Source organism: Uranotaenia lowii, chromosome 3 (genome assembly GCF_029784155.1).
Source record: "Uranotaenia lowii strain MFRU-FL chromosome 3, ASM2978415v1, whole genome shotgun sequence".
NCBI lineage: Eukaryota > Metazoa > Arthropoda > Insecta > Diptera > Culicidae > Uranotaenia > Uranotaenia lowii.
In genome coordinates this window covers 284352654-284380390 of record NC_073693.1, presented here as the reverse complement: position 1 = coordinate 284380390, position 27737 = coordinate 284352654, and the positions used below count along the sequence as shown (strand labels likewise).

The 27737-nt window shown below is 38.6% G+C and overlaps 3 protein-coding genes and 1 pseudogene across 4 annotated transcripts; 2 read left to right on the top strand and 2 right to left on the bottom strand.

Moving 5' to 3' along the window:
- Nucleotides 1-6214: 6214 nt before the first annotated feature.
- Nucleotides 6215-11630, bottom strand: LOC129756374 (GRIP and coiled-coil domain-containing protein 2-like). Of its 2 annotated transcripts, XR_008739452.1 has the most exons (8): nt 11433-11630; nt 11164-11275; nt 8699-11049; nt 6915-8636; nt 6749-6857; nt 6518-6679; nt 6343-6419; nt 6215-6275 (listed from the first exon to the last, which is right to left on the bottom strand). XR_008739452.1 is itself a non-coding variant. In XM_055753230.1 (6 exons), exons 1-6 carry the CDS (start codon nt 11463-11465, stop codon nt 6633-6635), a joined length of 4374 nt encoding a protein of 1457 aa, XP_055609205.1. In that variant the 5' UTR covers nt 11466-11630; the 3' UTR covers nt 6298-6632. The 2 variants fall into 2 exon arrangements, 1 of the variants encoding a protein (XP_055609205.1); XM_055753230.1 differs by lacking the exon at nt 6215-6275 and having other exon boundaries at nt 6298-6679.
- Nucleotides 11631-12709: 1079 nt separating this feature from the next.
- Nucleotides 12710-13851, top strand: LOC129754457 (armadillo repeat-containing protein 7-like; annotated as a pseudogene).
- A 104-nt stretch (nt 13852-13955) lies between these two features.
- LOC129753521 (follicle cell protein 3C-1-like) lies at nt 13956-14755 on the top strand. The gene has a single exon (XM_055749345.1). It carries the CDS (start codon nt 14159-14161, stop codon nt 14753-14755), a length of 597 nt encoding a protein of 198 aa, XP_055605320.1. The 5' UTR covers nt 13956-14158.
- A 49-nt stretch (nt 14756-14804) lies between these two features.
- LOC129754456 (60S ribosomal protein L44) lies at nt 14805-16293 on the bottom strand. The gene is made up of 3 exons (XM_055750545.1): nt 16189-16293; nt 15765-15938; nt 14805-15097 (listed from the first exon to the last, which is right to left on the bottom strand). The coding sequence occupies exons 1-3, from the start codon at nt 16189-16191 to the stop codon at nt 14960-14962; spliced, it is 315 nt and encodes a 104-aa protein (XP_055606520.1). The 5' UTR covers nt 16192-16293; the 3' UTR covers nt 14805-14959.
- Between the last annotated feature and the right edge of the window lie 11444 nt (nt 16294-27737).

Here is a 27737-nt window from a genome sequence, read left to right as displayed (position 1 = left end):
ACTGGTGGGGTCCAAACGCAGATCGAATTGCAGGAGAACTGTACACGACGACGAGCAAAAAGAAACTGAAACCGAGCCGCTGGCGCCCCGTTGTTTTTATACTTTTCGTATACATGGAAAATCAAAACTCATCAAGAGGCGGGGCATCCGTGTTTTCTTTCTTTTTCTCTTTTTTTGTTTTGGCTTGGTGATGACGTCATAATCCTTTAGATAGGATGTCTTTGAAAGAGGCGTTTTTCGTGACGCGAGATTCGATCGCAAATTTCAATTTGCCCCCCTATAGTGTTGCCGTAAGACGTAATTCTACGTCAAAAAAAAACATCGGAATATTTTGTTTTATTATTTTTCCTTTAAAATACAATAAAAACCCTACATTTTGAGTACAAAACATTTTTATTTCGTTTACATAGCCGACCCGTTTTAATGCGTCCAGATTTAAGCTGATCCCTGCTTTATAACGGACTGAAAATGTATAACAACCTATCGCGAGGCATCAAAGACAGTTCAAGCTTTAACACTTTTAAGAACCTGGCAATAAATTACGCAAAACCGATCATGATAAAAGGACAAATCCTTAAAAAGATAATACAATAGTGATGAAGATCTGACAAACCATCAGATAGAAATTGCACGGTGATGGACATTCGCGGGAATAAGACGAATAAGTCGTACAGAAATTATAAAATAAAGTAAACAATACATTTTATCCTAAGGATAAACTGTCTCTCCCACTTCTAAAGATGCGTATGGGGTGGAGGATGGACCCAAATGGGCCTGTGTGACCATCACATAAACCTAACAGTAATATGCTCCATCCAAAAAAAGGGCGACAAATTGGACTGTGAGAACTACCGAGCGATCACTGCCTTCAACGCCGCCTACAAAGTGTTGTCCCAAATCCTACTCCGCTGCCTAACAAACAGATTCGTGGGAAGTCGGGCCTTCATGGAGGGACGGTCTACGACGGACCAGATCTTCACACTACGGCAAATCCTCCAAAAACGCCGTGAACACCAAGTCCCTACGCACCATCTATTCATCGGCTTCAAAGCCGCATACGACACGATCGACCTCCGGGAAGCTGACCAGACTGATCAAGGCGACGATATGGATGGAACGCAGTTCTGTGTGCGGATTTCGGGTGAATTGTCGTGTTCATTCGAAACGCGCCGGGGGTTTCGACAAGGCTATCCTGCATGATGTTCAACGTGGCGTTAAAAAATGTTATTCGACGAGCGGTGGGCGAAATGCGGGGTAGGGGGTGGTCGTTTAGCCTAATGGTGAACGTCTTCGGCTTATAAGCCAGAGGTCCAGGGATCGAATCCCGCCACCCTAAAATCTCGGTTAAGGAAATTTTGTAAGTCCACGAACGTTAACATGAACACTAATACCACGAAATGTAACAATGTAACGAAAATTGTAAACTCTACTGAGTATAAAAGAATGTCTACGGAGTATAAAAGATTGTAAACTCTACGGGATATAAACAGATACGCTGGTCATATAGTCTCAGTAACTGGACCATAATAGGAGCTAGTCGAGAAGGCAGTTCCGAGTCGTGCTAAAAATAGCATCGGTGATAAAATAGAAGAAGAAGAAATGCGGGGTACAATTTACAACACATCCAGTCAACTTACCTGTTTTGCCGAAGACATTGATATAGTCGACAAATCATCTACGTCGTTGGAGAAGATCTACTGCAAACTGAAACGTGAAGCAGGAAGGATTGTATTAATGATTAATACGCCCAAGACGAAGTAAATGCTGATCTGAGGATCCGAGACCGACCGAGCCCGCTTGTCTAGTTATAACAAGGTCACGATCGATGGCGACGAGTTGTATATAGTCGAAAACTATGTCTAACTCGGCTGGCACCATCCTTGAGATCCGGCGGCGAATGATCAGTGGAAGTCGTGCCACACACAGTAAACGAAAACTACCGAGTTCGGTAATTTTTTTACCAAAATCCTAACATGTGTAAATCGTTAAACTGTTCGGTAATTTTTTCGGTAAAAAATAAACGAACATCGGTAAATGAAGAGCTCGGTAATTTTCGTTTACTGTGCACGCAGCTGCGGTCGAGAAGACTTAGCCCTCGCACGGAGTGTAACCTGTACATGGCGCTCATTAGACCGGTTCTCTTCGGACACGAGACATGGATATTGCTCGAGGAGGACCTGCGTACAATCGAAGTATTAAGCGAGTGTCTTTGGCGGCGTGCAGGAGAACGGAGTGTGGAGGCGAAGGATGAACCACGAGCTCGCGCGACTCTACCCCAAACCCAGTATCCAAAAGGTGGTGAAAGCTGGACGAATACCCTCGACAGGACATTTATTATCATAAACTCAGAAAAATACTATTATGTATGCCATAAGATTCTCTTATGAAGTGGCGCCATAAGAAAAATTAATGAAATTCATAAGATTGTCTTATGACGCGAATGAATTCTGAAGATGAACGCCTACTTCAATGAGAGGTTGTTGCTTTTCATAAGAGATTCTTATGGAAACAGTAAATCACTTTCTAATAAGAAAAATTCTCGATATTTCATGCTGAAAACATTCACTTTATTGTTTGCCAAATTTGTTTAAAATTAAATCCTTCATGGTCACCATCAGCAGCGCATCAACAGACGGCTCCATCAAAGTTTTTTTTGCCGCATCTTAATTATCGACCTTTCGTTTTTTGCCGATCAGCTTGCTGAAAAGTAAACAAATAATGTATTTTAGTTTACTAATATATTCAACGTTCACACCAAAAACATCAAATCGAACTTACCATTCCGGAGATAACAATAACATTTAACATTGAAGGAAAACTATAAAAACTATGAACTGGCGATTGCTTCGTACTGTTAGATGATGAAAAAAAAACTGATGCTATGAATGAATGTGTTCATCATTTTTTCACAATGCCGTTTCTTCTATTTTTCATAAGAACATCGTATGAAAATTGAAAGAATTTCATAAGACTCTTATGAAAAATTAGTTTGGACGCAAAAAAGTGGTTCATAAGATCTATCTTATGAAATTTATAATAAGATTTCCTCTGAGTGTAGTATTCCGTCTCACGACATAACTTGATGAGCATAATTCCTTAAATTCACTCGGTCCCTGGCAACCGTTTTCCAATTTCTCGGACATCCCACATTCGCCGTATAACAGTCCACTTGGTCTAACCACCTCGTTCGTTGCGCCCCTGCTCGTCTCGTTCCTACCGGATTATTAGCGACACTTGTTTTGCAGGACAGTCGTGGGCCATTCTCGTAACATGTCCTGTCCAGCGTATCCGTCCAGCTTTCACCACCTTCTGGATACTGGGTTCGCTGTAGATCCGCGCGAGCTCGTGGTTTATCCTTCGCCTCCACACTCCGTTCTCCTGCACGGCGCCCGAGATGGTTCTTAAAACTTGTCGTTTAAATACTTCGAGTGTGCGCAGGTCTTTCTTAAACAATATCCACGTCTCGTGCTCGTTGAGGATAACCGGGCTAATGACCGTTTTGTACAAGTTACACTTTGTGCGGGGGCTAAGTATTCTCGACCGCAGTTGCTTGTGGAGTCTACAGTAGGCACGACTTCCGCTGATAACTCGCCGTCGAATCTCACGGCTGCCAAGTGAGCCAAGATAGACAAAGTTTTCGACTATCTCCAGCTCGTCGCCGTCGTTCGTGACCTTGTTATTACTGGGCAAGTGGGCTCGGTCGGTCTCGGATCCGCAGGTCAGCATATACTTCGTCTTGGACGTATTAATCATTAACCGAATCCTTCCTGCTTCGCGTTTCATTTTGCGATAGATCTCCTCCATCGCCGCAGATGATCTGCCGACTACATAAATGTCGTCGGCAAAGCAGGTTTCGAAGGGATCGCTAATTTTAACCGATTTAGCAATTTATTTATAGGTTCGCCAACTTCTCAGTTAGCGATACCGAACGCGGTTATTGCTTTTTACCTTTCTGAAAAACTCTTGATTAAGTTTTGGTAAAATAAAGTTTTGCATTTAAACCATTTAAACCACCAGGGAAGTTTTTAGAATGCTGTTTTGGGTCACCCCAGTGTTCATCAATCAATTATTGTTTATGCAACCGATCATTTAAGACTTCTTTTTAAACCGTCATGATGAGTTCATATCACCGATAAATTTGAATCCGTAAACGACGAGCGAAAACTAATGAACGGATGAGATTAGCACATCCTTTTTCCTCAATCACCATTCATTTCCACCACTTCCTGTGTACCGTCCGATGAACTTTCATCCACTCTCAGCTGCTAGAGCTGCGATAGCCTGATACGAAACGTGCCAACAACGTGCAGCTTTATCTGTTAATGTTGTTTTCTTCAAAACATTTATGAGCATAAATCATCCCCAGCTATAATATGAAATTTGAATTTTGTGATTTTTTTAATTATCAGTATTTTCATTTTATGAAAGCATCAATAACAATCCAATCCCGTTCGTTGACATAGCCGACTGGAACCGAGTCGATATCGATTATTTCCTGGGAGTGTCTGATTGGTGGAGCCAGTATCCTGAGGTCGTCAAAAAGGGGGAAAATCTGAGGCCATGAAGAGGCTACCGTTCGTTGGTTTGCGATTAACAAACGAGAAGATGAAAATGTTGCCTCTCGGATCGTTGAGGCGAATGAATTTCGCTCGCCTGGTGTGAATTTAATTTCACTACTGCGCTTTCACGACTCTCTAGTTCAGAGGCGTTCGTTCGAAGGGGATCAGTTGATATGGTGATCACGAATCGAAAATAGGTTATTCGTGGTCGTTGAATCTTTGTGAACATTCAATTCCTATTCTTAAATTTAATTTTAAATCCTTGAACCTAGTCTTGTTGATGCTTTAAATATTAGGATAGGATCAAGATTCAAGAGGTTCAATTTTTTATGAAAGTTTTGAGTTTTAAAATATTTAGATTTAAAGGACTGCTGAAATTTAGTTTCTTGCCCATCATTGTAGCAGAAATAAGCATTTTTCTCAAACTGATTTTCTTTCTTTCGCTGAATTCTAACAGCTGTTACCGTTCAAAATTTAGGTTTTCAGGAGCCAACACATGTTTTTACTATTTAAATACGAATAAGATAAACACTTGAATAACCAACAAGTTGTGAATTAACAGCACATTGAATTTCTAAGAGCGCGTTTTAACGTGCTTCGAGAATATTTTCACTTTCATGTTTTCCACCTTCTCCTGCAATATTATTTTTTGAAAGCAAGAAATAAGGACACCCTTTACGATGAAATTGACAAAAAAAAAAATTGATTTGCAAAATTCGAGTTTTCATCCGATTGCCATCAAATTTTCGGGGATTGAAAAATAACTATTAAACTTCATTTTGCCATTTCACTCGTATTTTATTTACAGTCCATACGCAAATGCCCGCACCTGGGTCTTAACCCCGGCCATAAGATTCTGCACTTTTGCATGTAAACCCATGAGGTCAAATCCGGCCAGAAGATTGTTGGGACTTCAGGAGAGGAAGCAACCGCTTCTGGAGGCACTCTTTCATGTACACCTGTCCGTTCATCGTGTCCTGGATCACGAAAAGTACACTCCGCTTCCCTCACGTGGCTTGCCTAACCAGGAATTAATTTGCAAATTTGGACATCTGCGGACATGCTCCGGAACGCTGAACTTATCCTTGGCCGTGAAAAACAGGTTGCCGGGGATCTGTTTGAAGTCGGCTTTCACATATGTTTCGTCATCCATGATGAAGCAGTCAACTTTCGTCAGTATGTTGAGGTACAACTTCCTGGCACGGGTTTTGGCGGACTTGTTCTGATTCTCGTCGCAATTAAGTTTGGAGGTTAGGAGTTTTGTTCACAGGACTTTAAAACTTGCAGGATGTAAACAATGCACTATGAACTAAATCCACCTAAATTTTCATTAAATTCTACCCAACGGTTAAAAAGTTAGAGCAAATTCATAGTGTGGCAATTTTATCGTGGACACCCTCCTTTAAAGGACATATGCATTTTTTATGATGATTGAGGTGAAGGTAATGTAATTAAGGCACCTAAGCATTTATAAAATTTTGGCATTTGATCATGTAAGTTATTATGTGACTTTTTTCCTTGAACAGTACTTTGACCATCTTTCAGTTATTTCAAGGTACTGTCGAATCAAAAAATTATTATAAAAATGATATTTCACTTACCAACAAAGTAAAAGCTTGATCGATTCCTTCGGTTTCATCGTTAGCCATTTTCGGATCCTGTTGTAGTAACATGTTCGTATTAAGGCTGCTTTTCGGTTCGAAGACAATGCTTTCTCTGTTAATGATAAAACACAAAGTGAATTTAAAATCTTTTCCAATAGTTTAATTTAACATTCACGTACATCTCACTCTTCCGGTGTCATATGAACTACCTACTATATTATTGGTGTATTGGAAAAATTGAAGTCTAATGCCCAATCTGAAGTGATAAAGAAAATATATTTATTTACAAACCCTCTCTACACTTCTTAATAAATTTATACGAGCATTTGTTTGAACTAGTGTTTAGATTTATACCTTTCTATCAATAACGGTCGAAAATTAATCTGAGCACGTTCTATTCTTTCGTGCAAATCTTAGTTGGAAATCGAATGGTCACGTTTTACCTACTTCGTTAATACTTTTAGGTATGCTAGTTCCATAGAATACCGGTCCAGCCACGTCCTCCGCTCTCGGTTCCTATTAAAAGAGAAAAAAATATATAAATTTAGAGAAAGTTGGTAAAATCTAACTTTCGAAGCTTCATACCTCTTGCCACATTATTCAGTTTTTGCGTTTCTTCCGGACTAAGCCTGAGAATCGTGTTCAAGACAGGAACCAAATGCGATCTTTCGTCCCCACTGTTTAATGTTAAGAACTGCAAGATGAAAAAACAATTAACATCTTCTTTTTTACGTAGGAATTCTCGAATTACCTTGAATATCACATTCTTTAAATATTCCGAATTATGTACATGCTTTTCACGTTCGATTGCTCGCTCATGTCTACGAACTTCTTCTTTAAGCAGCTCGTTCAGCTGAGTCAGCTTGGCCAGATCCTGTTCGGCTTCGGCCAACAGAGCCGTCAAATGACGTACCCGGCTCTCCTGTTTCGTTAGGAGCCCTTTAGTTTGCTGCAGCTCAACCGTAGGTGAAACCGTTCGAACCACTAGTTGGGAAGGGGAATTATTTTCATCATCACCACCGTCACCGTAAAGTACACTTGAACCATCGTCAAACGATGAATTGAGCAGTTCATCCAGCGGAATCAAATCCCGGTTTGACCGCTGAGAGCGTAGTTGTTGGTGGTGACTAGAGTTGGAAATTTTCCGATGTGGGCCGCCAGTTGCTCCATTCTGGGAGCTGGTACTTTCCGAACCCTCACATTCTTCGCGTTCCATCAGAAGCAGACTTATTTTTTGCTCGTCGGATATGTGTTGACCCTTGGGAATAGGACCTAACAATCCCGGTTGGAAATTGTTGTTTTTGGAATCTGTCGAGTCCATCACATCGCGCGGCTGTTGTTGCTTTATCTGGCTTTGAAGGTCTTTGAGTTCTTGGGTGTGCTTTTCCTGCATATCGTCCAGCTGTTTTTTGTAACAATTAACCAAAGTTTCATTTTGCAGACGCTGTGTTTTCAATGCTTCCTGATGATTAAGATTCGACCCTCGAATCTCTTCCATAAGGGTCTCGTTTTGCAGTCTACCTACCTCGAGCAGTTCGTGTAGCTCTTTGCAACGAGCCTGCAGACGCACTTTGTCTGCCTTCAGCTCTTCGCAACTTTTGTTTGCGTCCATCAGTTGTTGACTAAAGGTTTGAAACTTGCTCTGTGTCACTTCTAAAGTTTTACGAACTGTTTCCACTTCTTCCATAAGTTCCTGTTCCCTACTATTATCTTTGCTTTGATTCTGCCTTAGCACGGATTGTGCTCTAATCTTGTAGCTCGCAAATTCTGCTTTGTTATCTTCCAGTTCCTGTTCTTTCTCAGCCAGGGTTTCCTTAAGACTGCTTAATTCACTCTCTAAACTGTAGACCTGTTTCAATATTTTACTTTTCTCAGCTTCAAATACTCCACAGGATTTTTCTTTTTCTGTGATAGCCTCATTCAACTCTACCTTACCAGCCTCCATTTCGATTCTGATTCTCTCGAAATCAACCTTTAGTTGAGCTAGCTCCACATTCAGCTCACCTCTTTGATGTTCACTGACCCGCAGTTTCTCTTGTTGCAAATCAACATTCTTCTTCAGCTCCTGCGAATGACTCCTTTCGCCAGATAAACTTTGCTCTAGAAGAGCGATTTGACTTTTTAAACTTTTAGTCGTTCCTTCTTGCGCTTCCAAGTTGCCCTCGAGTTCCTTAACCTGTTCCTTCTTGGCTTCCAGTTTGCGGTTCAGTTCAGCCAATGACTTTTCGTAGGCTTCCATTTCCAAATTAAGTACGTTAGCCTTTTTGGCTGCGAGACGGAGCTTTTCCAACTCTGCTTTTAGTTCCTTCTGGGATTCCAACTCGTCAGTGAATTGCTTTTCTTTAGCTTTGAGTGCGTTTTTAAGCTTCTGGTTTTCGGCTTCGATTTCCTTCTTAACCAAATTAAAAGCTTCCTTTTCACGCTTTAGGCTAAGCTCCTGTTCTCGTTGGTGTGCGGTAGCATCGTCCAGAGTCTGTGAATTTAACGAGATATTTGTGACAATGAATTATGTATCAAAAAAAAAAATTAATTTACCTTTCCCGAATCCGCTGTCTTTTTAGCACACTTCAGTTCCGCCTCCAGAGTTTCATTTCGTTGACGTTCCCCTTCTAGTTGGTCCAGCAGCTTATCATACTCCGCCTGCAGGGACTGCAAATTTTTACCTCCAGCCACTGCCTTGGATTCTCGTTCTTTTTCGTACTGCTGAAGGGCCAGCGTTTGTTCGGAAACTTTTTTCTTCAGCCTCACTGCCAGAGCCCGCAGCTTGTTGTACTTCTCCTCGAAACTATCTTCCAGATCTCGCATCCGACCGGCTTCTTCCAACCGTGATATGGTGGAAGTGGACATCACATCGCTTTGTCCATCGAAGCTTCGATCCCCGACACTGGCTCTAAGCTGGCCCAATTCGTTTTCCTTTTCCGAAAGCTGCTGCTCCAGTTCCTGGTTGCGGATTCGCAGTTGCGCTATATCCGGACAGTCCAGTTCGTTTAGTTTTTGCTGTAGAGTTTGCTTTTGGGATTCAAGATCCGATATTTTAGACAGTTGCAGTGAAATCACTCCGCCACGTTCCTTCAATATTTCGTTGATTTCTTTCAGCTCGGAAAGTAGTTCGCTATTTTCTAGCTTTGTAAGTTCCAGTTTAGAGCGCAAGGTGTTGATGTCTTCGTTACAGGTGCTGTGATCTTGAGACAATTGCGAGTAAGCAGATTGGAGTTGTTGGTTTTCCGAGGTTAGCATATTGTAGTGACCCTGGAGCGTTTCAAGGGCCGAGCTAGTTTCCATTAGTTTTTTCTGCAGCTTATCCTGATCGAAAATGGATTGAGTCAGTTTCAGTTTCAAATCTTGGTTTTGAACTCCCAACTGTTGGAAGGAGCTTTCAAAGCTGTCGATCTTGCTTTCGAATGTGACAATTTTGTCCCGCTCGGTTTGCAGACTTTGCTCCAATTCGGATAACCGATTACTTTTGGTACGTAGTTCATTTTGCAGCTCTTCCGAAATTGAAGCGGCTTGCAAACTTTGATGCAGTTTTTCATTTTCTGCGCGTTCATTCGCAAGTTTTTTCTCTAAATCTGAAAGTTGGGAATCTTTTGTGGCTGCTTCAGTTTTGTAAATTTCTTGCAGTTCCTGAAGCTGTGATTGTAACTGATTGTTTACATTCTCCAGATCCGATAGTTCTTTCCGTTTTGTGTCCAGCTCTTCTGTTTGGCTGCTACAACGTTGCTGTAGCTGATCTAGATGAGTTTGGAGCTCTGCTAAAACCGTACTAGCTTGTATGGTTTTGATTTTTTCAATAAGCGTTCGTTTTTCATGTTCTAAGGTAAGCTTAGCATGTTCTAATTCTCGGTATCGCTTCTGAAGGTCTTCCATTGCAGGATTACTGTCGGATTTTTGGGCAGCCGCTTGAAGTTTCTCATTTTCTTGAACAGATTTCTCTAAGTCTTCTTGAAGTCGTTGAAGGTCTTTTAAGTGAGACTCTTTTTGTTTAACTTCTGAATGAAGTTTGTTCTCCAAATCTGACACTTTCAGAGCTGAAGCTTTTTGCAGTTCTTCCAAAATTAATTTACACGCATTCAAACTGCTGTTGGTGTTATCTTTTTCTTCTGCATATTGATCCAAACGTTTTTTGTATTCATCAGCTTCACTCTCAAGTTGTCGAATTTGGTTCAGTTGGATCGAAATGTGCTCGTCTTTTTCAGCAATACCAGAAAGCTGTTCGTTAAGCTGATTTATGATTGCTTCCTGTTCGGAGACTTTACTATGCAGTTCAGCATAAGCTCCTTCGTCAACACTCGGTTTCTCATTAAGTTTATTTAACTCTTCAACCTGTTGTTGCAGCTTTTGATTCTCGATCTCCAGTTGTTGTGTTTTTTTGAACACAATACCGGAAGCATTCATCAATTCTTTCTGCCATTTAGGAACTTGCTCAGAGTATTCCTTTACGGTTTTCATCAGAATCTTACGATCGGATTTCAGCAACATAAGTTTAGCAGAAATCTCCTGTACCTTATTTTTGTACAACTTCAGCTTACGAATAAGCTTTTCTTCCTTTCCAGAAACCTCGCCTTTGGCTTTCGCAGCGTCCTGTTCTGAATCCTTCAACTTTTGCTCCATCTGGGATAAATTTCCCAGTAACTCCTCGTTTTCCTCGGTTGCTCGTTTGATTTGTCGCTGGAAAGCCTCATTTTCGTCTGACAGTTTTTCCAACTCAGCTCGCAATTGGACGGTCGATTTTTGAAGCTCATCAACCCGCATCGCCGATTGAAGTTTTTGCTCTGTTAAAGAATCCACAACTTCCTGCATCGCTCGAAGGCAGTCTTTGTCCGCTGTTTTTTGCGCCGCAGCCTGATTCAACTGATCCTTCAGTTGTTTAATTTCCTCTTGGGCCTCTAAAATTGAATAGCATAAAAGAGAATTAGTTTTGAACTCGAATCAAATGTTTTTTTTTATGAATTTCTAAAAAAGATAATTAATCCTATTTGATGGTCTTTTCCAAAGCTTACCATCTTTGGCTTGTTTGGCCTTCTGGGCTATTCCGAGCAGTCCCCGACATTTTTTGACCAAATCATCTCGGGTGAGATTGTCGAAGGGGCTGGCTTTTTTCGTGGCAGAGTCCTGCAACAGATAATCATATTTCAAATAAATGTTGTATCATCAAGTGAAAAGCCATCAGGCACGAATCGAACACGTTGACATCATCTCGAATCACTATTTATTTTTATGAGGTCACCAGATCAATTTCGTAGCCCCTTTCGCTAATTTCAGCACTTACATGCTCTGCCGATGTTGATTGGCTTGTATCCATGGCACAAATTTCGTTTTCCTCTGGATGTAACGTTGATTATGTTTAAACACTCTTAACACATCATTATTTAACAATTTAATACGCGTTGTGTCCGTGTAAATAGCGGAAATTTACTTTTCATTTGCAGCAGCAGAAAAGATTGCAAATTTTTCCACTCGTGAAGGATGCACTTATTATGGCAAGACTGCGAATGTTGACGTTCTCGTTTTATGGCAAACTAAATGGCAAGGTTGCCAGATAATAGCTGTTGAGAAAATTGTTATCACTTTTACACAGAATTAAAACAATGCATACTAAAAACTTAAAATCAATTTAAATTTTGTTGGTATTTTTCAAAATTATAATAATGACGACGCGAAAATTATGCTAAAAAAAACAATGCATCTTAAATCACAAAAATCTTAAATATTTTTGTCTATTGTCGAAACTTTTTTTCCATTGACTGCTTTCATTTTCAATATTCAAGTATTCTTAAGAAAAAAAATTACCTGATTTGGTAGCTCAGATCCGGTATATCAACAAATTATAGTGCGCAGTTGTTACCAAAATTCCTGTCTCTTCAGGTACCAGCAAATCTGAATGTTATTATCATAGTGTCGATATCAATTTAAAAAGTTAACGGTTCAATATTGCTTTCATTGTTTCTATAAGATTAAAATTTTATTGAAAAATACCTGTAAAATTCAGCTATCGTTCGTAGCCATGTACATCAATCGAAAAAACTGAACACAAGTCCAAGGTCCCGAAATTCGTGTTTGAAAAAAATTTCAGTCGAGAGGTAAATATAAGGTCCGCGTTGATTCCCCAAGCAGCCGCATGCAATAACTTTATATTCCGAAAAAAACGCATACAATGCTGCGACATTCAAAATATAGTTTTGCGCCGAATGATCATTCGCAATTTTGTTTGGAACTGAAAAAAAAATCCGGAAGGGTATAGAATTTATGAAATTTCTAAAGTTTACAAATAAGGTAATAATTCTTTTTTTTTTAATTTTCAATCTCCAAAACTCGAAAATTCTCAATTTATAAAATTATTATCTCAAAACTTAAAAGCTTAAAATTATCCATCTTAAAAATTCTCATATTCAATTCTAAAATTCAGAAACTTCGAGAATTTTCCGATTTTTTTTGCTGTTAGGAATAGATTCTTTTCAAATTTTATTCTTTATATGAACATCAAAAATTAATTATGCTATAAAAAATACGTCCGTCCAAAAATTACGAAAAACTAGTGAAGCGAGATCCGATATGTTTTGATAATGAAAAATCAATCATTTTTGTAAAAAGCCGGCAAAATTTTGGCAAAATAGTACTAATTTTCGTTCCTCTTTCGTAGTAAAGTGGCATGTTTTCCTCCGAAGAGCAGCTGAAGAAAAGGACACCTAAGGAGGGAATTGACAGGCGCGAATTCATCTCACTTTTGGTCGACGAGTATTACGAAAACATCTCCGGCAATCTCGGTTAGTTTGAAAATCTTTTTTTAATATGTGGAATAAAAAAATATCCAACATCAACAATTTTACAGAGGCTCAACAACAAGTTACAGCTAATTTGGCCAATTTTGCCTACGATCCCATCAACTGGGGCTACCTGAAACAAGCCAAAGCACACGAGTTATTTGTGGAAATCTTGAGCGAAGCGTATGACACCCAGTTGCTGAACCATGCTGCAGCAGGAATCTGTAACATTTGCCTAGATCCGCAAATTAAAGATTACTTTCTGCAAAGTGGGCTACCGAAGCACCTAAGCTTGCTAGTAATCAAACACAAAAACGATCACGGTTTGATTGGACACGTTTTAACAACGTTAATTCTTTTGAATCAAAATCTGATTGAGGATAAAGAATTCCTGAGAACGCTCGAAGCTTTGAAAACATCAGAACACAAGATTTGTTCAAACTTGGCTACCGTTTTGTTAGAAGATAATGCGGCTCATCAGCGTGCTTCGCAACAACAAGATTGTAACCGGTAATGTTTTCAGTTTGAGTCGAACATTCCGACGAGAAGATCTGGTTCGATTTGCCGAGTTTACCGGGGATCGGAATCCTATTCATAGTTTGCCTGATTCAGAACAATCGTTTGTGAATGGAGCCCTGTTGAACGCAACAACTGCCGGCATAATCGGGAGTAACTTTCCGGGATTCGTTGTAACTGGGCAGGAATTTCGTTTCCCGAATCGATGTCGGTTGGATGAGGAAGTGCGGTTTGAGGTAAAAATAGGAGAAATGCGAAAAATAGTAAGTTTATCATACGAATGTGTCCAGGCAGGGGTTGTCGTTTTTGAGGGAACCGCTAAACTATTTGGCATTCGGAAGAAAAGTTAAAAAGCTAATGGTAAATTTGTTTTTAGAACTGAAACGTTTAAAATAAATTGTTTCTACAAAATCCGATTAAAATTTGTAACTTAAGTGAAAGAAAAGTCAAAACGAACACATAAATGCTTCTTCTGACTAAAATTTAGTCTTAAATAACATAGGGAATGACCTTTGCCAGCAAAAACAAATCTGTCTGCTTGTGGCATTGAAATAAATCCACAACACGAAACTTTTATGTCAGCGTAAAATTTTTACCCAAAACAAACTGCCCATCTGTGACAAAGAATCAACATTTTGTTAAGTTAACAACCAAGTTACATCGCAGCTTGCAGTACGGATTCTCGTTACATTACCAGTTCAGTCACACATAGTGAAAGATGGGTTTCAAAATTCGTGCCGTTGTAATAATCATTAAAGTGATTGTGGTGTTAATGTTAATAGAATCGATCATCGTTACCTCAAGTGCCCAAAAGAGAATGAGGTCTCGTAAAACCAAACAGGTCCCGACAGATGTAAATGAAAGCCAAATGGGTCAGAGTACTTCATCACCGATAAAGAACGAGGAACATCTACCTTGCAGTTGTGCAATCTTCCTGACCGGTCAATTCAATCGCCATAATCGTACCGAGCCACCTCGTGGGAATCCTGCCATCCAGGTTGAGCTGATGCAAAACTACTCATGCACGTCTACAGGAAAAAAACAGTGCTCGAGCCGATGTTTGGACACCATCATGAAGCATCTGCCGAACTCGCCAGCCCTGATTTGCGGCACCATCGGTAGGGATTGCTTCCGGGAACGAGCTTACCTGTTCTACCAAAATTGTTCGCCCCGCTGGATCAACAGCAACCTATCGGCGGGCCGGGAATTCTGCTGCCAGAACGACCGTCCGGTTCGGTGTAGCAAAATGGCAACGCTTCTCAGACAATCGCTGCTAACCCGAAACGGAACACTCGAATCCAACGAAGAATATTAATAAAGGAATTTGTGATACAGAAGAATGTTGTAGTTTTCGACACATTCGATTACTTCCGAAAACCGTTTGATGCGGTTTCCATCTGTTTATTAAAACTGTACCAACCGGATTCCGTTAAGCTTTCGGTTTTGAGTTACGAGTTGTTTTGTTGTAACCTAATGTGTAATAAACATAGGTAGGTGCTTCACATGGCCTACACACAGCTTAGAACTGAATCATCTGTCCCTTTCGCTTCTTGTCGCCTCCGAGTTCGAAATGTTTGCAACGCTTCAGGGGCGTTTGCTTGCGGTATTTGCAGTCCACACATTCCATACGCAGCACGATTTTCTTGGTGGTCTTGGCCTGGAAGGAGAAGTAAAATTTTTATTAGCATAAATGCAAAAAGTGCGACTTGTTTTAGCGTGGACGCGTTACTAACTTAAAATGAATTAGCATGAAAACCAGAGATTTTTGTCGAATATTTCTCTTTCAGAGTTTCAACATACTTTCTAGAATATCTAGTTTCTTGTAAAACATATTAAAGGAACTGTGAATATCCAAAATGCATTGCTTTACTAGGTATTAATCCAAAAATAATATTTTCCAATTTTTGAGATGAAAAATTCATTAAGGACTCGGGAATTTAAAAATGGAAGAAACGCCATCACCAAAAACTGGGGTACCTACTTGAAGAATCTTTTTTTTTTTTCATGGATTCAATTAAAAATGAAGGGTATTTTAATTTTGTTGCCTGATTTAAGCCCTTCAGCAACAAAATAAAATAGAATCATAACTTTTATATTTAATTGTGGATTTAAATACCTAAATGGTAAAATGATAATTTTTGGCTTATTAACTTACGTAGCCTATCAGTTACAATGAACTATCAATTCAGGTTAAGGAAAGTACCGACTGTTAGCAAAAAAAAATCGAATAATAATCAAATTTGCTAGTTATCCACTACGACACTGTTTCATGGAATACAAAAATTCGTCTGAGTAAAGTAAGGATTGAACGTTCTCCGACTTACCTTCTTCCTGAAGATGGGCTTGGTTTGACCACCGAAACCCTTCTGTTTACGATCGTAACGGCGACGACCCTGGGACGCGGTCCGTTCCTTGGACTTCTTGTACTGGGTCACTTTGTGAACCCGGTGCACCTTGCACTTCTTGCAGTAGGTACGACGCTGCTTGGGAACGTTGACCTAAAACGGAGGCGGAAACACCGGCCATTAGTACTGAATTCACGGATGATCATAACCTCATGATTGGCAATTGGTGTCCGGGATATAAACAAAACATTGTCGATTGGTTTTAACATTTTTCCGTCGTTTGACGCTTCCATTCTTCATCAAACAGCATTAAAATATCGTAAAGGAAGCAATTCGAATGCGTTTAACAGACAACCAATCCTAACAAAACACCAAATTCGTCAAAATTCACTGCACCACGTACCATTTTGATGTTCTCGTCGATTCAGTCACAAACGAAAAGAGAGCGCAGGAAATGACAACTGTCAAAGCGCAATCGAACAGCTGTCAGTGGCTCGACCGTTTCCGGTTTCGTTTGTTTTGGAAGAAAATTTTTTGTATTGCTTTTGCTTTCAAAACTAATTGAGCTGGTGCTGCCACCTGTTGATCAACACTTTTATTTAGCTTCGATTTGAAACTGATAGCACACTGGGAACTTTGTTGGAGAAATTCGTATTAATTATAGGCGAATGAACATTATTTTAAGTTTATTATTATTATTATTATTATTTATTTGAGACCTTTTAACCACCCGGGTTATTCGGGTCTATTTAAGTTTATTAATTTAGGAAAAAAGCTTGAACAAGTATTCACCTAGTTGAATAAGGTTTGAATTTTTGAAATGAAGTTTACTCGAAATAACTTAAACATAATAATCCGTTAGTTGCGTTTTTTTTCAGGATTTTCATCCTTTAGGATGATTCATCCCTTAGTTCCGTTAGTTGCGTGCGGTTCTGGTATAGTCAGGTATCGATTTTTGGAAACCTTTTTTTGTCAATACTTTTTTCATTCACAGCTCATTTGGAAATGCTGGAAACCAGTAAAATGTTGTCCGTAAACGATCAACAAACTCAGTTGCTGGATAATCTGAAATTGTTAAAAAAAAAGGAAATATTTGGATTTTTATTTAATTTTAAATTTCAATGGTTCTCAAGCTATTTAATTATATAGTTATAGTATTATATAGTTCTAATGTATGTATAGTTCTAATTTTCGTTCAACATTCTGTAACCGTTTTGAAAGTTTAAAAATTACTTCAAAAATAGATACCGCACTTCTTTAGAAGTAGCAACTCCTCCAAATCCTTGTAACGATCATGTTTGATGATTGCGTTGTGATAAATTTTAGAATTTAAATAGATTTTCATACTTTTATTTACCTGGGAATAGCAAGAAAACGCCCAAATCTATTCTAACTATAAAGTGCTATAAACACCGAGCCTAGCTATTTCATAGTATACAATTTCCAATTTATGCATGAGGAAATAACGTACAAAATTGGCAAAAATTTTCAGAGTTTTTATTTTACTTTTAGGGGAAAAACAGATAAAAAAAAAATCTGCTGATTTCTGCACAGTATACTGTGCTCAGCAGAATTTTTTATCTGTTTTTCCCTTAAAAGTTAAATAAAAACCCTGAAAGTTTTCACCAATTTTTTACGTTATTTCCTCATGCAGAAATTGGCTATAGCATCAGAGTACAAACAACTTTTGTACTAAGAAAAACTTCATAGATGAGGGTTAAACTTAGTGCAATTTTAAACGGTCACTGGGAAAATCAAAAGCATTGTGCTTGAATACAAGTTTACGATAGTTACAATTTAGCTGAAAAATTTCTTAACGGACGAATGCTGATCGCTTTTTATAGTTAGCCCAGTTAGCCCAACGAAAATGCGCCGCGATGTATATCTGCTTTTTATATTTTACATAAAATATCAACAACGTTAAACGCCTGTATGTAGGCAAGAGATGACTGGATTGGAAAACATACATTCTATAAAGCTGCGATATAATTAGGTATTATTCATTATTACTACAGCAGTAATAACAGTTATGTTATACTACCTTTTATTATATGCGATATAAAATATAAACATATTTGTGTTCACTTACAATATTTGGAAGCAAGAAGTTGACGAATGCTGCGAAAGCGAAAGGCGATTCGCAGCTTTATGTTTTTATTATTACGTTCATACATGGATCTTCATTACATTTCAAAACAATAATGAAAATCGTCACAACATTTGTAAGCCTTCAAAAAATTACTGGAATTTTTTGAGGTATTTCATTTGGATTAAATGAACAAGAATTTATCTACCTACATCATACTTTTTTGTTGAGCATTCGAATCTTCTCAAGTTCAAATAAAGTTGTATCAGAAATTTTCAGTGAAGATCTTTTCAGATTGCAACAATTTCAACCATAAACGCGTGATAATTTATTACTGCACGATTTTTTTTTATCAATCACAAATTCCATATATTTGTTCTTCACTTTGATTAGCAGTTTTGGAATCATCAATAATAATATTCAGAATCTTTGAGCATTGTTGATCCAATATTCAAATTTTCATGGGAGATGCAGCCGAGCGAAGGAAGGCATTGTTTTTTTTTTGTAGTACAGCAAAAAAACGCCTAAATGAATACATAAAACATCGCAATCCGAGGCGCACAATATAAAGCGCCTGCACGTAGGCTACAAAATTAAATATCATTCAAAAATGTTAAAAAAAAATCTGTAAACTATCCCCTTGGGAATGATGAAGGTATACCACTCACAATTCAATACTTGATGAGAGTTTGCATAACAAATGCGAACCGATTCGGTAGACAAAAGTACACCGAATGTGTTTGAAGCATGGTTGATTATTTTGATCCTTATGGCTTTTTTGAAGTTCCATCTTTACCAATTAAGGTCTTAAGTCTTTCTAAGCAGATGGAAGAACTCTGGAATCCTGGTATGACGAAAGGGCAGCTTCGAGAACAAACCATCAAAATGCGGTCACCACAACATGTTTATTTATTTATGATAACGGCACAAAAAAAACCCATTTCCAAGATCTCAACCGTTATCAGTTTACGGTTCGAGTATCCAGATTTATCTGCTGTTGAAAAGGTAAAAGTGAAATGATAATATTTCGCAATCAAATCGACATAAATGATGCGGTATGCTTCTACATGAACTGAACGCTTTAAAGTGGGGTGTAAAACGACCCAGCATCACTCACTCGTCCTGTCACTTTTTTCCCTGCTGCTTTCTGGCTTTCGGATTACGACCGTAATGCGTAACGATAGGCTATGGCAAGAGGCCTCAGCGGCGGTCCATATGGGTCCGTAATCTCCTGGAGCCTGGGATCTTTCCCGGTGATGGTTGTTAAAAGGGTCTTTTTTGCGATCCTCCTGCTCCTCCTCCTCACAATATGATTCCACATGATGAAGGAAGAATCGGACAAACAAAACAAGAAAAAAACCGCAAGGAGTCGAGTTAAGCATATAAAAATTAAGATAAAGCTCACCGCACGAGATTGGGACCTCAACAGCTTTGCTGCGAGATTCGTTTGCGCACTGAGAAAAACAGAGAGATGCAAATTGCTCATCTCCTCCCCACTTTACCACCTTTATTGTAGTATTTTTTGTTGTTGTTTCCCCTGTGTGGACTCATTAAAATCCAAGATTCATAATTGCGCGTGTACATTTCTTCGGGTTTTGTTTTTCATTTCTCGTACGAATGTGTATTTATTCATATGTTTGGGGCTCGAGGAGAGTGCAGAGATGCAGCACAGCGTGCGAGTGGTGGTACTTATGGGACGGTAATGTGATCACACGCAGCGACCTCCGCCGAGAGTGCCAAAGTGCCGCAGTTATCGGGCGAGGTCATCTCGAGGGTTTCCTTTCGCCTCTTTGGGACTTTAATTGTAGCTATTACGGGAATTGCATTAATTTATTTATCTACTTGGGCCCCGGCGGAGAAGTGCTATGGCAGGCTGGCATCAGGCGGAGATTTGACGAGGACGAACAAAACATAGGGGAAAGGTTTTCCTATATGCGACTATCGAGTTAAAAGCTCCTACAACAGTCGATTGACGAAATGGCTGTCGAAACAAGACATCTAATGAATACATTTTGATGGCAATACTCTTTGAATATAAGGCATAACAAACTTCGAATATTTTAAAAATTCATCTGAAGCTCTGATACCTTTCAATGTAATATTTTGACAGTTCAAAATATACGCATACACAGCAAAAATTATTCCCTGTAAAATTACGCAAATGTCCTGTAACAAAAAGGAGCAGGACATTTACCGTAATTTTACAGGTCGAAAACATGATAACGATAATTTTGATCATTGAAACTTTGAACCTAACCTCTGATCAACATCTTAGAAGAGAATTAAGGGTCGGTTTAAGGTTCGGCAATTTAGATAAATTTTATAATTAAATCGCTTTCTCGAAAACGGCAGGAGATTTTAACATTAAAAATACTACAAACAATGTATAGAAAACAGATATCTGCTCATTTGTAATAGTTTTTAAATACCTACATAATTGTAAGAATATTCGATAACCTCAGAATTCTGCTTGATATGTATGCGCATGTCCCGCAACACCCCAAAAAGGAGGAAAAAAGCTTTATAATAGAAGTGCGCTTCTCCGAGCTCCTGTTATCTGAGCTTCTGAGCTATCCGGGCCACCAGGATGATACAAATCCATATATTAACGAGCTGTGTGCCCGGTTGGTATGCAAAACACACGGAAAAATATGTATTTCATGTTTTCCGAGTTGGTCACTCGGAATAAGCGGGGTTGTAATGGAATTTAAAATCGAAATATTTCAATTCAATTAAAAAGTGCCAATTTTTTGCATGACAATTATAAATTTTCTTTTAAAATATACTTAAGCTATTGAGAGGTGAAAAAGTGAAGGAGTTTGCTTATTCGAAGGGATACCATTTTTAGATGTACCTAATGTTGACAAACAGCACATGATAAAAATATGCATTCCAAAAAGAGTTTTGATATTGCTGGCAGCAATTTGTGTGGTTGCGGCCAAGGTTACCATGACATCGAGCATATTGTTTGGTCGTGCGAGACAGGGCCGTAGGAAGAACCGACTCATGGGGGGGGGGTTTTGGTGACAAATGTTTACCTATGATTTTTTACTTAACAACTCAGGAATAAAAAAAATTAAAACAAATTATGTTTGTAACTATATGATTATTCATTATTAAGTACTCATTAATATAGTGTCATTGACAAAACCTTTAAAAAAAGTAGCTTTAGAAAAGTGGTCTTAGCCTAAAGGGTGAGCTATATTTTTTTTAAACCTCTAAAAACAAAATATGAAATTTGCTTCCATCGATGGATAATTTTTTTGAATTTATTTAAAAGTCTTTTAGATCAAAGTTGTATGATTTGATCATAAAATAAGTTCTTTTAAGGGTAGCCCTCAATTTCTTAAAAATAGACTTACTCAATACTCAAATCAAACAAGCCCAATCTTCTAAACTCTTTTGCAAATTCCAAAATTCTAACCTTTGATGAAAATAAATACAATTTTCCAAAAAAAAAACAGGAAGAGAAAAAAAAATTCGAATAAAATTAGCTTGATGCAAATTTGAACTAAGTTAATGATTTTAGTTTGGAATTTGGGTTTAAAAAAGCTACTATATTCATAATGTTAAACAATACACCATGAAAATAAAAAAAATTGTGCAGATTTTTAAGTTATCTCAGGTTCTTGTTTCTGAAACAGGAAATATTTTTCATAAAGAATAAATGTTTGATTTTTTTTTAAATATAATTTGGAATATTTTGCATGAATCAAAACTTAGAAAATTAATTCAAATTCTATTTTATATTTGTGATTTTCAGCTGAATTGTGTGTACATACTAATTCTGATTAAAAACTTTGAAATCTGGAAATTGAATTGACAATTTTTTAAGTTAATGTTCTCTTGAATTTCTCAACAATTTTATGTTGATTGAAAAACGCATTCACAAGCTGAATCTTTTTCTGAATTTTAAATCTGAATTTAAACCTGAATCCAAAAATTAAACTTTGAATCTGTTTCTGAATTTCTATACGATTTTCGAAATGTACAAAAAATACGATTTAAGAATCGTAATTCCAGATTAGAATTTCATGAGCCAAATCTTAGAGCCCTCATTCATGGATCTATTATTGAAATTCTCTAGTCCTACTTTAATCTTAATTCATTATTTTAATCATTTATTTTTAATCTGTTTTATGAATCTGATTGAAAATGAGAATTTCTAATGATGAATCTGAATCTGGTTTTCAATTTTGAATCGCCGCTTAGAAGCTTTTAATGTTGAAATTTTGTGTTAGAAAAAAATTTAAGAACTTCGAATTTGAATATAGAACAAATCTCTTCTTTTTCCACATTCGGAAAACTATTATCAAAATATTGAAAATGCATTTGATCTTCGAAAAACATGATTCAAATTTCATATGAATGCAAAACCGAAATCGAACACGGGTTTCCTACTTTCTTATAATTATTCGAACTGAAAATCAAGAATCCCAAGCTTGATACACCATAAGAAATACGAAAATATGTAGAAATACAATTCTGGTTATAGGAATATGGAACCAGAACCTCCAAAATGGGTTAAATTTAAAATTTAATATTCAGACCTGAATTTCTATGAAGAGGTTGCCAAGATTGGCCCGGATATTTATTATTGAATAAGGGAAAAGTCCGATCCGACCCGATTGTCCAGATTTCATTGGAAATGCCCGGATTTTGCCCGGGATTGTCCTCATTCTCATTCTCAAATGAAACTTAGAAAAAAACAAATAGTATTGTAATTTTTTTTATGTGTTCAAAATTATTGCATCAAGTTTGAAAGAATAATCATTCTAGATTTTTTATGGGTAATTTCTGGGTTTTGACCAAAATTGCCCGGTTTTGCCTGGATTTGGTCAACAATTTTTAAATCGAGTACACGGATTCAAAACATTTGTTCGGCCTGGATACATGCTGTAAAAAAATCTGACAATCTTATTCTATGCACAAGTGAGAAAATTTTGAAAAACTGTAGCAGAATTTTGTACTTGAAATGGGTTTTTGAGGTTTTTGTATTAGTTTTTAGTCCAGATAGTTACTCTTGAATATCTTTGCTCTACTATCATAATTTGAGTATGAATTTAAAATTTTGAGTGTAGAGTAGAATACCTCGCTTGCTTTTTTGGACACTCATGGGGGGGGTTTAACCCCCAAAACCCCCCCCGTTCCTACGGCCATGGTGCGAGATCCATCTTGTCGCTAGAACGAACATTATAGACTTTATAGACTTTATAGGCCCGAGGAAAACCACCCTATGTTCCAGTGAGAGATGTGCTGGCTCTGATAGACTTGGACTACATGTTCGAAACATACCTTTTCCTAAAAGCAATTGATGTTCGTCTATAATTCTTTTTATTTTCATATTGCCCTATCTATTTTCTTTTCTATTCTTATAAAAAGTGATGAACAGATTTAAGCCCACAATTGTAAATAAACAAAACGAGGCTCCTTAAAGTCTAAAGGTATGAGCCGTTTCAAATAAAGATATTACAAAAAAAGAGTTTTGTAGCGTACATTTCCTTCACAATCATTACTTAAGATTTGTGCGCATTTGATTTGTGTACGTGGCATTAAGTATATTGCCTATATTTTGTGCATATTGACTACGCTTTGCTTACTCAAAGGCGCTTATCGCGTTTTCTGTTTATTACGACTATTTCACTGTTCTTTCTGAGGTCCACCAAGGAGGCCATCTGGGTCATCTGCTGTTTAATGTATTCATGAACGACCATTTTTTTAATATTTCCATGAACGACCTTTGTTAATTAATTGGCTCTGAATTAGTGTTTTATGCAGACGATCAGAAAATGTACCGTTCAATTACGCATTACACAGACTGCTTGCTGGAAGTCAACCTAAAAAATGTAAGATTCTTACGTTCACCAGAAACAGACAAAAAGCATTTAGCTGTACCCGTGACCAAAGCAAAAACTGTGCTGGGATTACTGGTTAGTGTGTGGGGCGCGTACTCATGTATGGGAATATCGAGACATTCTCTAGGAGCACGCTAAAGGACCCCTCTCAGTCACGCCGCAACAGCCTGCCAGATCAGCCGTGGTGTCCGTCTCGTGCATGGTGGGTGATCTCTGTGAGATGCTATGTTGCACAGTTAGGAACACCAAAGGATTCAGTGAGTGACATTTCACTTTAAAAGCATTATACTGCTCACTCGTTTTCAGCGATTTGGAGTACAATATCCAAATATGGGCACCAAATTCAATTGGCAGGCTGAAACTACTTGAGTCAGTCCAGAAGCGGTTCCTGCGATACGTGCTTCCAAATTGTAACCGGTGCGTGGTTTAGAAGCCCAAGGTCATTGGAAATCATCGCGGTAGTTATGTAAATGTGCGAAGGAAGTGCTGGCGTAGAGAGGAGGCGGACCGTATCATACATCATCGGCACGACAAACATGAAATGGCTCAGTAGACGAACGAGCACGGTGGCGAACAACAGATGGCGCTGCTCTCAACAGGCGAAAAGGCCGCCATAGGCGGGCTTCACAAGTGGCGCAATGGGGCGTAATCCCAGGATGGGACCGTATCCCGGTTCCGGGGGCGATGCCCTTTACTTAGAGCGATCACTTCACAAGAAACATTGAAACACTACACACCATACCAGTCGCGTTACTAAAGTGTGATAGTGAACCACAGAGTCTGATAAAATCCGTGTTAAAAGGATTATCATACGACCAGGTGAGAAGTGACCGCCGCCCTCGGAAACCGTACCGTTGGAAGATACCCTAATGCCCTTGCTTTCTACCCCATTGCGCCAACACGACCCTTTTTTCTTTGTCTCGTATGAAGTTTGCTGTTCGGAGGACGAGAAGCACGTGCAGTTTCGGCGATAATTGCCGAAAAGCACCATAATTGCTGCTCACCGAAGCGACCGGAGACGACGATCCGTTCAACCGCTTGGACGCCGGCAGCAGGAACCGGAAGGCAGGGCAGTGCTGAAGTCCCCCGGAGAAGCTGACCGTCAAGAGCCGAGCCGCCCTTCGATCAGCAGGAAGAGTTCGTGAGACCAACAGTAACGAGGTAGGAGTTAAAAAGCCCATCATAAAGGTATATTCGGAAGTGGGAGTGGGCACAGTAGTTTGTCGACCAATAAAGTGTTTAAAGTTCGTCTTTTCAAGACTCAGTGTTTCCTTTCGCTAGCTATTTCGCGGATATTGCCGACCCTGAGGCATTTTGAGGGGGGTTCTCGGTGATGCTGGGCAGGCTGAACCCCATAGGTTAAAAAAATTAATTATGGAATGAACCTCAACGACTTCCCTTCTATAATATCCCATGACCGATGTGGAATCTTGAACATCGAACCAATCGGTTCACGTGCTGTGCTGCTTCGTCGTCTGTTTATATTCGATAGCGTGTTCTACTCGTATGACAGAGTGGGATGTGGGACTGAAACTCGCGTCTTCCAGGGAACCTATTTCGACAATCTTGATCTCGTTCTTGCGTCGTCTATTTCTTTTTTTTTTGGGATTTTAAACCAATTGGTTTATTCATCCCCAATGCGTCGTCAATTTCGGCTCGCGTTTACCAAAGAAGTGGACGACTCTTGGCCGTTGAGCCAAGAGGCGGACGAGAGCTCTTCGATGAAGAGAGATAGCGAACAAGTAAAAAGAGACAAATGTAGCGCATCTGTGAATGCTGGAAAAATGTGTTGCCAGTTCACGCTATTGAATATGTTTAATAAAGCGTTCTTATTTTATGTGTATCCCACAAAGCAGTACTTGTACGGATTGTGTCTTGTGCTTTCCAGTGTTAGGCCAACGGACTTCGCTCAGTCCCAATATCTCAAGCTTCCAAGTTCCAATTCTAGACCGTGTTTTCATGCTAAAAGTCGTTGCCAAAGTTCTAATTCGGTTATTTCTTGTCTCAGTTTTAGATTGATTTATCAGGAGCAGTAGGTTCTTAGCCTAAGGTTCCAACCCCGCAATGGGGCTGCCATTTTGGACTTTGCTGGTGGGAGCCGCATTTCATAAATACAGCCACTCGCTGCGAGACAGGCGCTGTTTGAGCCGTCTTTGACCTGGAGCAGAGTATTTGAATTATAGGGTACCGTAATCATGCGCGAACGTACCCACGCCGGGCACGATGACGTAGTTGTTATGAGATTCTTCATACATTCCATAGGAAAAAAAATAAATCTACGTTTTTTGTCATTTGCATAAAAAAGTCTAGTAATTAGTGTTAAGGAATTAAAGTTAGTGTTGAAACAATTGATTTCAGTATAAAATATATTGAATAAAGAGCTTGGAATCATTCCAAAACTCGAATAAGAAAATAGTTACGAGAAAAGATGATTTATCAATTAAATATTTTACTGGTATTGAACTCTAAATTTGCGTGTTAAAATATTTATTAGGACTATTAGATGTGTCTTCTTGCAATATTTTCCATTTTTAAGCTTACAATATGCTTGGAAATAGTTTCCAGTAATTACAATTTCCACCAAAATTTAGATATTTCCGAGGTTAATTCACATTTTATGCAGAACCACAGACCAAATCGTATTTTTTGAAGAAGCTCATAAATCTGGGAAGTCGAATTTATGCATTTGAGGACAGTGGCGTACAAATTACGGGCATCAAAAATATTTTTTATGGAAAAACTGTAGAATTCAATACAATGCTCGCTATTTTTCATAACAACTACGTCATCATTCTGGAAATCTGCCAACCAATATGGCGGATGAGGTAACCTGTTATTTCGAAGAACTTTGGACCTGGAGAACTGACGCTCGATTGTTGTTGCACGCCGCCTATGACCTGGGGTACAGACGCACAGACGGTTCATTCGACCAAAGCATCCATCGGGATTGAGTACCCGATCTCCGCTTAGGTTACTCGTATTCCAGCCGGCATCACGGGAGGTTGAGATAACAGAGAATTGTAATCTATATAGTTGTTCTTGGCATTTCTTACGCACACTTGTTGAGAGTGTGCAGATGAGACGGGACAATTAACCTCAAAAACTTTCGGGACAAAAATCTGGCAGCCAGTCGGCAAACATGGTCGTTTTTTAGGTTAATTTTCTTAAAACTGAAAAGTGTTGATGAAACAACCAGCAGAATATCTCAGAGAATCACGAACACTACCAGCGGCAAATAGGACTATTCTCTTCACATTGCGTGCCAGCCAGCGTTGCCACATTTGAATCTGTATTTTCGAGGCAAAAAATCTTTTTAATCTGTATAAAATCTAAAAAATCTGTATTAAAATCTGTATTCAAAATTTTGATTCCGGATACTAACATTGCACTACGGCGACCTTTTTTATAATGCGTGGCGCACTAATCTAGTTGCCCTCTTCATTATTGCGAACTGCGACATTTGTTCGATCTTTCAAATCAGTTTTGATCCTGTGATTTTGCTACATGCAATCCGCTTTTTGGTTTGTTTGTACAAATAATTGCGACTTCGAAACATTGCACGAAATTATATTTCCAGTACAACGAACAAAAAACATATCCGCTACCGCTACATGTAAAAAATAAGGTCACACCAACTTTAAAGTGGATATGTTTAGTAAAATGCAACGATCTTTGTCTAATCGGAGTTAAACAATCAGATGGGATTTGGAAATTGTGTCAATTGTCTCTGATCAGTTTATGTATTTAGTTGTAATCGCTGTATACTGCAAGAAAAATATTCACTGCAGCTGAAGTTAGTCAATAATATTTAACTAGGTACCATTAAAAGTTACATTTCGTGTAATGCAATGTCTGATCTTGGTGTATGATTTTCTAACACAGGTTTGAAAACTCTTTTCAAACCCTTGCATTGATGCAGTTCCTAACTATAATCTGGAAGATTTTTCTCATTTGTGAGCATGACAATTGATGGCTTGAACGTTGGATCATCAAAGGAGATTATTCTCGATT